At 38.6% G+C, this 12,926-nt stretch overlaps 1 protein-coding gene and 1 non-coding gene across 13 annotated transcripts in view; one reads left to right on the top strand and one right to left on the bottom strand.

The window, feature by feature from the left end:
• PPP1R21 (protein phosphatase 1 regulatory subunit 21) overlaps positions 1-12,926 on the top strand; it is a 70,597-nt gene that overhangs the window by 46,185 nt on the left and 11,486 nt on the right. For all 12 annotated transcript variants that reach the window (XM_005575925.5, XM_045369355.3, XM_015433668.4 and 9 more), the window contains exons 15-17: positions 4,148-4,300; positions 7,840-7,932; positions 10,310-10,552. In XM_005575925.5, the coding sequence (XP_005575982.2) occupies positions 4,148-4,300; positions 7,840-7,932; positions 10,310-10,552 (489 nt within the window). The remainder of the gene's footprint in view (positions 1-4,147; positions 4,301-7,839; positions 7,933-10,309; positions 10,553-12,926) is intronic.
• Positions 11,258-11,361, bottom strand: LOC123568475 (U6 spliceosomal RNA). Its single transcript, XR_006691850.2, has one exon. It is a non-coding gene; the product is annotated as a U6 spliceosomal RNA (small nuclear RNA).

Here is a 12,926-nt window from a genome sequence, read left to right as displayed (position 1 = left end):
TGACTCAAAACTGCTGGACTCAGGGGAGTCTCCTGGGTGGCGGGGACTATAGGCATATGCACTGCATGCTGCTTCCCTACCTAATGTTTAAAGCAATATGACAGTGACTGTTGAGCATTTGTCTTGAGTGTGTAGATCAGTCCCTGTTTATGTTTTAATGCAGTATTGGATGATTAGAAGATTCTGGGTAGCCTCAACATCGATTCTTGTGTATATGAAGGGTCTGCCACATACAACACTGGGAACATACAAAAAAAGAAAACAAACCCACCACAATATACGTTCCATTAATATTTTGTTTTTTTCCTCCTAGTGTTTTTGTATATATATATTTTTTTGGTAATACTTGTGATAATACTACCTCTGTGGTTTTGTATCTTAACAAGCACTTTAAAGTGACTTCAACATGTGTCTTTTCGTTGAACCTTTAGTAGTAGGTCATGATCGTCTGGATCATTAAATACTTAATTTTCGCTGTAAACTGACTAAAGTGCAGTTTCTTTAAGAATCCTTTGATAAGCCAGATGCAGTGGCTAACACCTATAATCCCAGCACTTCGAGAAGCTGAGGTGGGAGTATTGCTTGAGCCCAGGAGTTCAAGACTAGCCTGGGCAACATGTCAAGACCTCATCCCTACGAAATTAAAAATTAGCCAAGCATGGTGATGTGCGTCTGTGGTCCCTGCTACTTGATTGACCCAGGAGGTTGAGGCTGCAGTGAGCCGTGTTTGAGCCACCACACTCTAGCCTAGGTGACAGAGCAAGACCCTATCTCCAAAAAAAAATGTTTTGATCATGGATTTTCCTGTTTCAGCAGAAGTTATATTCTCAGAGTATGCGTTCATGTGGCTGTCATCAACAACTTCAATGATTAAGATTTCTCTGAGAATGTCCTACATGTATAAAACCAAAAGGACTGTGTTCAGAACTATCTTAACCCATTTATTTCAACAGACTGAGCATGATTTCCAAAGGAAATGCTTATCTCTGTGTCTGTCTTTATATACTATTCTGCTTCTGACAGGTTGACCATAATAGGAACAAATATTCTTCAAGTGATTTACAAGTCAGAAATGATCATAGATCATGTTAGACATTCCAGTGTCATCTTTTTCAAAGTTGGACTGGTCCTGTGACCACTTGCTATACTGTGGGGTCGTGATTAAAACGTGTTATCTTCAGATTCCGTCAGCTTACAGATCTATGTGGACAGAATTCCTGAGCCAGAGGACCATCCCCTCTACCTTCTCTTTCACCTCCTTCATCCACGGCATGCCAGATGCTTTCGGAGGATAATCCTAACTTTGATTCAGTTGAGAAAAATTCTATAAAGAGAGAATGTTGGTATTTTATGAGTCTCTGTTTGCCAACTGTTTTGTTTTTTTTTTTGAGACGGAGTCTCACTCTGTTGCCCAGGCTGGAGTGCAGTGGCGCCATCTCAGCTCACTGCAAGCTCCAGCTCCCGGGTTCACACCATTCTGCCGCCTCAGCCTTCTGAGTAGCTGGGACTAAAGGTGCCCACCACTGCGCCTGGCTAATTTTGTTTTTGTATTTTTAGTAGAGACGGGGTTTCACTGTGTTAGCCAGGATGGTCTCGATCTCCTGAGAACTCTGAAATAATTAAATACTTGTATATTTCATAGTTTATTTTAGCTTTACTTTGCCTGAAACCATAAAATGTCATCTCAAGGAAAGGTATTTGATCTTCACTCTGGAATTTTAATAAATGGTTTTCAACTAAAATATTTGAACTAATGTTAGTTGGTGTCAGCTTAATACTAAATACTTAGCTGATATGATTTGATTAACCTAATTTTACAGTTCGTAATTTCCTTAAGAACCCAGTAGAATAGTGTAGTATATTCATATTAAAGAAAGTCTGGAAAATGTAGAAATATTAGAAAAAAGAAAATAAACCTCACAATATACTACCATGATCCAAATGCAAACACTGCGTGAATCCATGTCATTCACAAGGACTATATAGCTCAAGATTTTTGGAATCCTTACTTTATTGAATTCTACCTAATATAGAATTTCATTTGATATAGTAAAATATCAGTGAAAAATATAACCTTTCAGACCATTAGTAATTAATTTTTGACCAATTTTTGCCAAAGTAGAATACTCTGTTTTACAAATTACTTTTTAAAATTTACCAAACTACAATATTCTTTAATGTATACAAGACTGTAACTTTTCTGGCTAAAGCATTTAGCCAGAATGGGAGGCTCAGGCAAGAAGATTATTTGAGTCCAGGAGGTTGAGGCTGCAGTGAGGCCTCCTACCTCAGTCTCCCAAGTAGCTGGGACCACAGATGCACACCGCCATGCCTGGCTAATTTTTCAATTTTGAAGAGGTGAGGTCTTGCCATATTGCCTAGGCTGGTCTTGGACTCTGGGCTCAAGCAATACCCCCACCTCAGCCTCAAAGTGTTGGGATTACAGGTGTGAGCCAACGCACCTGGTTTATCAAAGGATTCTTAAAGAAACTGCACTTTGGGCTGGGCACAGTGGCTCACGCCTGTAACCCCAGCACTTTGGGAGGCTGAGGTGGGTGGATCACGAGGTCAGGAGATCGAGACCATGGTGTAACCCCGTCTCTACTAAAAATAAAAAAAAAATTAGCCGGGTGCGGTGGCAGGTGCCTGTAGTCCCAGCTACTCGGGAGGCTGAGGCCGGAGAATGGTGTGAACCGGGGAGGTGGAGCTTGCAGTGAGCCGAGATCGCGCCACTGCACTGCAGCCTGGGGCGACAGTGTGAGACTCCATCTCAAAAAAAAAAAAAAAAAAGAAAGAAACTGCACGTTGGGCTGGGCACGGTGGCTCACCTGAGGTCAGGAGTTTGAGACCAGCCTGGCCAACATGGTGAAACCCCATCTCTACTAAACACACAAAATTAGGCCAGGTGCGGTGTCTCGCCTGTAACCCCAGCACTTTGGGAGCCTGAGGCGGGCGGATCACGAGGTCAGGAGTTCAAGACCAGCCTGACCAACATGGTGAAAACCCGTCTCTACTAAAAATACAAAAATTAACTGGGCGTGGTGGTACGCGCCTGTAATCCCAGCTATTGGGCAGCTGAGCCAGGAGAATGGCTTGAACCCAGGAGGTGGAGGTTGCAGTGAGCATAGATTATGCCACTGCCCTCCAGCCTGGATGACAGAGCAAGACTCTGTCTCAAACGAAACGGACAAAAATACAAAAATTACCTGGGTCTGGTGGCAGGCATCTGTAATCCCAGCTACTCAGGTGGCTGAGGCGGGAGAATCAGTCAAACAAACCCAGGAGACGGAGGTGGCAGTGAGCCGAGATCGTGCCACTACACTCCAGCCTGGGCAACAGAGCGAGACACCGACTCAAAAAAAGAAAAAGAAAAAAAAAAGAAACCACACTTTGGTCAGTTTGTAGTGAAAATTAAGTATTTAATGATCCAGATGATCATGATCTACTATTAAAGGTTCAATGAAAAGACACATGTTGAAGTCACTTTAAAGTACTTGTTAAGATACAAAACCACGGAGGTAGTATTATCACAAGTATTACCAAACACTATAGATTCAAAATCATGGCTCAGAAAGTTATAGCAATAGATCTTTGTGGCTGCTTACACAGAGTTAACAAATGTTAAATCTGTAAATGACAGTCTACTGAATTTTCAGTCTTTCTTTTCTGTATTTGTAATTTATAAATTGAGATTTATAGAATTAAATTTAAATGGAGGTTACATATTCAAGATACTGTGCTATATCTTCTGTTAGAATATGAAATATTCAAAGTTAAAATACAAATGGAATCTAGAAATCCAAACATGGATATTTTAAGAAGAGCGGCAGAAATCAATGAGGTAAGGAGCTCATGAAAGTCACCTACAGAATCAATGAGTATCAGTCTTGGTTTTCAGGAAGAATAGAAATTGTCTAGAAAAGGACATGTCAGAAATTTGTTCTATTTATACTGGTGTCCTCTTTTTATTATAATCCATTGCCTAGGTATTCTCAAATAAATAAATGTGGGCTTTGGGGCAGATGTTGGAATTTCATTTCCATTTCCATTCTCAACATCTTTAAACTTTGCTGCAAAAACTATTAGATACATATTTTAGATATATTGTTGGAAAACAAAATCTGTTTTCTTGTCACACTTTGTTTAGATTGCATCCTTCTTCAGCAACAATTTGGACTACTTCATTGCTTCACTGAGCTATGGACCTAAGGCAGCGAGTGGATTCATCAGTCCTCTTTCAGCTGAATGCATGCTACAGTATAAGAAAAAAGCTGCTGCCTATATGAAGTCTTTGAGAAAGGTTTGTTAGCTGCTGTTAATGGTTAAATCACAGGAAACATCAGGAATCATTCTATAGAATGGCAAGAGTTTTTCTGCAGTTTATATTGCTGGCAGCATTTTATACGATATTGGGGTGCAGGTTGTTGGTGGGTGTTGGGGGAGGACTGTGGGGAAGAGGAGGTGACAGGACCCGGACTTTACCTGATAAGCAGCATTGCCTATATTCATAGGCCATGTTGGACTCATGTCCCAAGTGCCTGATAAAGTGCCTGGGGTGAGGTAGCCAGGCAAACAGTAAATACTGAACTTCAGAAACTCTTAAACTTGTGGAAACAGAAAAAAGAGAAATATGTGTGCGACTTTTTTTCTGAATAAGAATATGCATTTGTTGCAAAAAAAAAAAAAAAAAGAGAAGATACTACAGTACATTAAGAAGAAAATTGTGGTCACCTGTAATCCTACCACCCAACTGTAGCTACACTTGACTTTGTTAGAAAACAATATATTTATATCCAAAAAATGTTAGTATATGTTGTGAGTGCACGTGCACACACATACTATAAAAAGAATGTATTTAGGTGCATGGACTGTTTTAGAATTTTTTTTCTCTTAATGCATTGAGGATATATTTATGTATATCTCAGAAGTGGTATCTATAAAATACATGACTCAAGGGACATCATTAAAAAAGAATAAAAAAATAGGAATAATAAAATATAAAATATAATATAAATTACTATTATATATTTTTATTTTTTAGCTGCTCCTTGCGGAGCAGGGCTAACTTATAGACAGTGCACCCAGAGCTGCCAGCTGTCATCATTATTTATAGTGTTTCCTTCTGTAAATGTATAATTTAATTCATTGCTGGTAGATATTTAAGTTGTTGCCTGTTTTTCACTGTTATAGTGGAGTGCTACAGTGGATATTCTTGCACATGCAATTTGTGCATTTTACTTTTTTCTCATTGCTTTAAACATTTTAACTATGCAGTGCATAAACACGTTCTTATATTAAATTCGGTCATTACAGGTAAATTATAATCCCTAATTCCAGTTCCTCTCTAGAGGTAACCATAGTTACCAGTTTGATGTGTAACCTTTCAGGCTCTTTGAGCATTTATAAGCATGCAATCTATAAACAATACACAGAATTTTTCTTCCTTCTTTCCTTCACTTTTCTTTTGTTCTTTTCTCTTTTTTTCTTTTCTTGTCTTTTTTTCTTACCAAATGCATGTTTCATTGTACAATTTGCTTTTTTTCTTTAAAATAATGATTTAGAGACTGTCTCTATCATTGCATGTGGTACTCACTATATTCCTTTTAGATATGGCATAGAATTCTATAATATAGAAGTTCCATAGTTTGTTTAGGTTTTCCTTAATTGGTAGGCATTTAGGTTAATTCCACTTTTTTCCGTTACAATAATACTGCAGTGGATAGCCTTGTAAATGGTTCCTTGAGCACATGGGTGGAATATGAGAAGTAGAGTGTTGTAGGCCATGTGGCTTGTACATTTTAAGTCTTAATAGTAGTTGCCAGTTGTCCTTCAAAATGGGTACGCTGAAGGATACTTCCCACAGTATAAAAGCTACCTATCTCCCTATGTGAATTGCTGGTTCAAAGTCTGTGAATGTTTCAAATTTTGGCATGTTTTTCCAGACTATACTCCAGGGAGGTTACCTATTTATAGTTTGCCAGTAGTAGAAATATGAATTTAACCCATGCATTTAATATTTGTCCATCTCAGAAGTTTCTTGCTGTTGTTTTGGTTTATGTATCTTTGCTTGTTAATGAGATGGAACATCCTTTCATGGTTATCACTTGTGTTTATTGTATAAATTCTCTATTCAGGTCATTTACCAATTTTTAAATAAATGTTTCTAATTAGGATTGAAAGAGCTCTCTCTAGATTAAGAATGTTAATTTTGTGTTTATGTGGGAAGTATTTTTCCCTAGTTTGTTGTAGTAGTTTTTCAAAATAGAAGTTTTTATTTTTGTATCATCAAATAGATTTTTTTCTTCATGGTGATCATTCTTAGCCAGGGTTACTTTCCAAGGTAGTCACCTCTATTTTCTTCCAGCATTTTGCAGTCTAAATTTTTACATTTGGACAGGCAGCCTGTAGTAGCTGGAAAAAAATATATAAATAAATAAATTTTTAGATTTGGATCTTTAATTCAACTAGAATTTATTCTGATACAAGATGTCAAAGAAGGATCTACATTATTTTTTTCAATAATTAGCTGGTTGTTTTTGTATCATTTATTTAGTCCATCTTTTCTTCAGTCAGAAATGCAATATTTGCCAGATAATAAATTTTTATGTATGCTTTTGTTTGTTTCTGGATTTTCTATTCTGTTCTTCATCTGTCTATATTGGTGCAAGTCCATATGGTTTTAGTTAGTGTAGCTTATACTGATGCCCCGTGACTTATGATGAGATTACGTCCTGATAAGCCCATTGTATGTTGAAAATATTGCAGCCAGGTGCAGTGGCTTATGCCTGTAATCCCAACACTTTGGGACGCTAAGGTGGGAGGATCACTTGAGCCCAGGAGTTGAAGATCAGCCTGGGTGACATAGGGAGACCTCGTCTCTACAAAAAAAAAAAAAAAAAATTAGCCTGGCATGGTGGTGCATGCCTGTAGTCCCAGGTACATGCTTGGGAGGCTGGGCTGAGGCAGGAAGAGCCCTTGAATCTGGGAGGTCAAGGCTGCAGTGCGTCGTGATCACAGCACTGCACTCCAGCCCAGGGTGACAAAGTGAGACCTTGTCACAAAAAAAGAAAAAAGTCAAAAATGCATTAAATGTACCTAATCTACCAACCTAGCCTGCCTTAAATGTGCTCAAAACATTTACATTAGCCTACACTTGGGCAAGTCATGTAACATAAAGCCTATTTAATTTTATTTATTTATTTATTTATTTATTTATTTATTTTTGAATCAGAGTCTTGCTCTGTCACCCAGGCTGGAGTGCAATGGCACGATCTTGGCTCACCACAACCTCTACCCCCTGGATTCAAGTGATTCTCCTGTCTTAGCCTCCCACAGGCTCCTGCCACCACGCCTGGCTAATGTTTTTTGTATTTTTAGTAGAGACAGGGTTTCACCATGTTGGTCAGGCTGGTCTCAAACTCCTGACCTTAGGTAATCCACCCGCCTCGGCCTCCCAAAGTGCTGGGATTACAGGCATGAGCCACTGTGTCTGGCCTTATTTATTTATTTTTGAGATGGCATTTCACTCACTCTGTCACCCAGGCTGGAGTGCAGTGATGCAACCTCTGCTCACTGCAGCCTCTGCCTCCGGGATTCAAAGGATCCTCCTGCCTCAGCCTCCTGAGTAGCTTGGATTACAGGCGCGAGCCACCACACCTGGCCTATTATTTTTCTTTTAAAAAATTATCTTTCTTTTCACATGTACTAAAGAAAATAGTCTACTTTGACATACATCTGAATTTATTGTCATATCTCGTTTAGCATTCTTTGTGTATGTTGGATGCAGGGGAGGGGTGATACAGTATTTTTTCTTTAATTCTTATGATGCTTTTTTCATAGCCCCTCTTGGAGTCTGTGCCTTATGAGGAAGCACTGGCAAACCGCCGCATCCTTCTCAGCTCTACTGAAAGTCGAGAAGGCCTTGCACAGCAAGTATGGCACTGGGAAAACCATGGAAATTGTTAAAGAACAGAAATGTTAAATCCCCCAAAGAAAGTTTTTAAGATATGTAGAATGATTCAAAAGTCTGCATAAACATGTGAAATGAATTGTTTAATACGTACTAAAAAGCAAATAGACATAATTTGTTGAAAAACATGTTTACACTCTAAGTCATCTTGATTCAATTGGTGTTATAATTGGAACTAAAGTACTATCAGCATACTTTGGCCATGATGATTAATTCTTTTTTTTAGGTACTAGATTTAAATGTCTGAAATACTAAAGTACAAGAGGGGGCAAGAGCTAGTGACTCTGAGTTATTTTCATTTCTTAAAGGAGCAGGAATGAAAAATTTGCAGTATTTAGTAGTCAGTTGAATTTGGGGAGTGGGTGGGAGTGGGAGGCACCGTCTTTTTCAGAAAAAAAGGAAAAAAAAAATATATGTATATATTTGTCCATGGTTTCTGGCTCATAACTCCCATAGTCCTTGTTGCAGTAAATGGAATCTCTCTCTCTGATCTTCTCTTGCCCTCTTTTTACTTGCCTAAGGCAGGACTCTAATCTGACTATATGGCATTATAGGGCATAAGACCTTCATTCTAGAGGAGGTCTTGCCCCGTACCTTAGAGGAAGAAATGCTGCTGCACAGAGAAGAATCTAAACTGACAGGGCTTATTGGGTTTTGTGGGGTTTTTTTTGACATGGAGCCTTGCTGTGTCTCCCAGGCTGGAGTGCAGTGTCGTGATCTCAGCTTGCTGCAACCTCCGCCCCCTGGGTTCAAGCGATTGTCCTACCTCAGCCTTCAGAGTAGCTGGGATTACAGGCGCATACGACCATGCCTGGCTAATTTTTGTATTTTTAATATAGACAGGGTTTCGCCACATTGGCCAGGCTGGTCTTGAACTCCTGACCTCAGGTGATCCCCCTGCCTTGGCCTCCCAAAGTGCTGGGATTATAGTCGTGAGCCACTGTGCCCAGCGGGACTTGTTGGATTTAGATCCAGTCACATTTCTTCATGGTTGTCAATTATGCCTATCCAGTTCAGTCTTCATAAAATGCCCAGGAGGGCAGGGTTTGGGAGCTTCTGAATAGCTGAACACATAGAGGCTTTTAGAGGGTGGCATGCCCAGGAAGGGCATGGAAATTCTGCACACCTTCCTCTGCTTCACTCTAAATCTCTTAATCTGTATCCTCAGTAATAAGCCAGTAAACATGTTTCCCTGACTTTTGTGAGCCACTCCAGCAAATTAATCAAACTCAAAGAGGGAGTTCTCAAGGTCCAGACTTGGGACTGCTGTCTGCAGGGGAGGCATTTTTGGGAACTGAGCTCGCAATCTGTGGGATCTAACACTATCTCCATGTAGATAGTGGTGGAATTAAATGGGAGGACATCCAGCTGATGTCCACAATAAAACTGACTACTTGTTTGTTGGTGGGGAAATATCCCCACATATTATGGGGTCACAGAAGTCTCCTGTATTGATTGTTAAAGTGTGAGAACAGAGAAAAAACGATTTGAGAGTTTTTTGTAGCAAAGATTTACCTTAAAAATTACTAGGACCTTAGAAGCCTTCCTCATGCCCATTTCCAGTCACTACTCTCCTCTCTCCCAAAGGTAGGAGAGTAGTGACTGGATACTCCTGATACTGAACTTTTTTATTTTTTATTTTTTTTTACCCGATACTGAACTTTTTATTAAATGCAATTATGCTCTTTCTGATCTGGCGTTCAGCACAGTATATGGTATTAGGTTGGTGCAAAAGTAATTGCAGTTGTTGATACTACTTTTAAATAAATGGCAAAACTACAATTACTTTTGCACCAACCTATAGTTCTAATTGTCCACAAACATGCCCATTTTTGTATTTATTTTTTCTATTTTAGTTAGGTGGATGGTTGAAGTTGCTGTGCTTTGATAATTAGTGACATTGCATACTTTTTAATTTGCTTATAGTCTTGTTCAAGTCTTTTGTTGGGTTTTTTTTTCTTTTCTTTTTTTTTTTCTTTGCCTTTTTCTCTATTGAGTTGTCTATCTTACTGGTTTGCAAGAATTCCTTGTATGTTCTGGTTATTGGATCTCTGTTGGATAAATGCTTTACAGATTCTAATTTGATTTTGAGTTTTCTTTTCACTCTTGATGTTTTTCAATGAGTTTTCTTTTTTTTTGTCTTACTATAGTTTAATTTCTCGATTTATGATTGTGCTTTTTATATCATGTCTAATAAATCTCTCCCTATTCTAGGGTCAAGCTTTATTATTATATTTTTACCTCTGTGGGGTAGTTTTGGTTTACATTCTGTAAAATAGTTTTTGGCCACTAAGTTTTATCTATATTAGTCTCTAAGATACAACACTGTTATTTTTCAAGGTTCAACAGAGTTTGGAAAAGATTTCTAAACTGGAGCAGGAAAAAGAACATTGGATGTTGGAAGCACAATTAGCCAAAATCAAGCTAGAAAAAGAAAACCAGCGAATTGCAGATAAGCTGAAGAATACAAGTAGTGGCCAGCTGGTTGGGCTGGCCCAGGAAAATGCTGCCGTGTCAAATGCTGCTGGCCAGGATGAAGCCACAGCTAAAGCTGTGTCCGAGCCCATTCAGAGCACCAGTCTAGTAAGTGTCTTCTTGGTTGCCCTCAGTTTTCTTTTTAAAATGCTGATTGGTAAGGATCTAATATTCAACATTAACCATTGTCTTAGTTCATTCAGGCTGCTATATCAAAATACCATAAACTGAGCATCTTGTAAACCACAGAAATTTATTTCTCACAGTTCTTGAGGCTGGGAAGTTCAAGATTCAGGTGCTGGGAGATTCACTGTCTGGTTAGGGTCTGTTTCCTGGTTCATAGACAGCAGCCTGTGTGAGATTGTAGGTACTGTCATAACTCCGTTTTATAGTTGAGGAAACCAAGGATCAAAGAGAAATAACTCACATGAAGTCACACACTTGATAAGTGATGTGATGTCTCATCCCATCCTTGCCCTCTTAACCAAGATAGCCTTGTGTCTTACCCATGTCAGAAAACAGATTAGCCAACATAAACTCATTTGTTAGCCGGGTGTGGTAGCCCACACCTGTTGTCCCAGCTACTCCGGAGGCTGAAGCGGGAGGATCTTTTGAGCCCGGGAGTCTAAGGCTGCAGTGAGCTATTATTGTACCACTATACTCCAGCCTGGACAACAGAGTGAGGCCTTGACTCTAAAAACAAAAAACAAAAATAAAAATCAAATAAACTCATTTGCTTACTGCTTGCCTTACTGAGGTGCTGGAATTGGTAACACTGGCATATATATATTTTTTATAAATTAATAAAAATTTTTAAATGTGGATTGCTTCATGAATTTTCATGTCATCCTTGAGCAGGGGCCATGCAAATTTCCATATCATCCCAATTTTAGTACATGGGCTGCTGAAGCAAGCACAATGCTGGTATATTTGAGTTGTTAATGTCAATTGCTGAAAGTTTAGAATTATCTTTTTATTTGAACATTTTCAGTGGAAAGCCCTATTCTTACATATGTAAGTGAAAACAATTTCTAGGGACATGAAAAATCTTTAGTACTGAACACTATTGGGCCATGAGTGATAATGACCTTAGTTGGGTTTGGTGACTTTAGAAGTTGCTATTTAAATCAACTAGTTAGTGTAGGGGTGGAGAGGACCTGATACCTTTCCTCTCCATCATAAGGGTCACAGCCAGCACTCCTATAACAAAAGACAGGTTAACTACCAACAACAGATTTCTGCCAAAAATAACCTGGCGTCTTGCCTTGCACACAGTGCGCAACAGAAATAAAAAGAGATGGAGTTTTCTGCTTTCCTTGATGTTTCTACTTTTCAGCCTTTCTTTTAACCCCTATGTCCTTTAAGTGACCTTAAGGGAACTAAGTGTGTGACTGTGTATGTGTGTGTGTCTTTGTGTCTTTTCTGTCTTCTTCCTCTTGGGTGCTGGGAGCAAGTCTGTGCTCATTTCAGTGTTAATTGATTAACAGAGGAAGCTCATCTTACCGGGAGATTACTTTGGTTCAAACACTTTGAGGCAGAGGAAGTAACCTCAGATAGAAACTTATTTCTAACTCTGTAACATTTCAAGAGTAAAATGCTTGTAATTTTTAGCAAGATCTCTAGTATTATAATTGGAATATTCAGCCGTCTATTATATATTATAAAAAAAGACAGCAATAACCTTAAAGTAAAAGCACAAAACAATACACATTTCTGTTTTTTGCTGGAATTGAAAAGCATTGCTTAAATTAATAGAATTTTTAAACATATATTTTAAGTATAAAAATGACATTATCCTGAATAATCAAGCCACCAATGTTATCATTTTTTTCTACTAAATTTCATATACAGTTGAGATTGTACTACATAAAATTTCAAATCTTTTAGCAAAATGTGAAAACATAAACCTCCTGTTATGAGAAACTTAGTATAAACTAACTGATTTCATAGTATTCCATATCTCTCATACCTTAGTTTACCTATGATTAGACATTAGTGACAACTTTTAAATAATGTCTCATTTTTATGTATAAGATTATTTCTGCATGTTAAATGATTACCTCAGGATGTATTCTCAGGGTTGGAATTACTACATCAGAAGGCATGAATATTTTCAAATTCCTTGATCTTTATTACCAAATTATTTTTTAAAAGGACTGTATCAGTTTATACTCTTGTTAGTATCATATGAGAAAATGTTGAAGTAATCTGTGTTAAGAGTTTTCCTTGCATTGCTGGGTGTGGCGGCTCACGCCTGTAATCCTAGCACTTTAGGAGGCCGAGGCAGGAATTCGAAAACAGCCTGGCCAACATGGTGAAACCCCATCTCTACTGAAGATTAAAAAGAAAAAAAAATTAGCTGGGCGTGGTGGTGGGCACCTGTAATTCCAGCTACTCAGGAGGCTGAGGTAAGAGAATTGCTTGAACCCAGGAGGCGGAGGTTGCAGTGAGCTGAGACCGTACCATTGCACTCCAGCCTGGG

Source organism: Macaca fascicularis, chromosome 13 (assembly GCF_037993035.2).
Source record: "Macaca fascicularis isolate 582-1 chromosome 13, T2T-MFA8v1.1".
Taxonomy (NCBI): Eukaryota; Metazoa; Chordata; class Mammalia; order Primates; family Cercopithecidae; genus Macaca; species Macaca fascicularis.
This window is presented reverse-complemented; position numbering and strand designations above follow the sequence as displayed.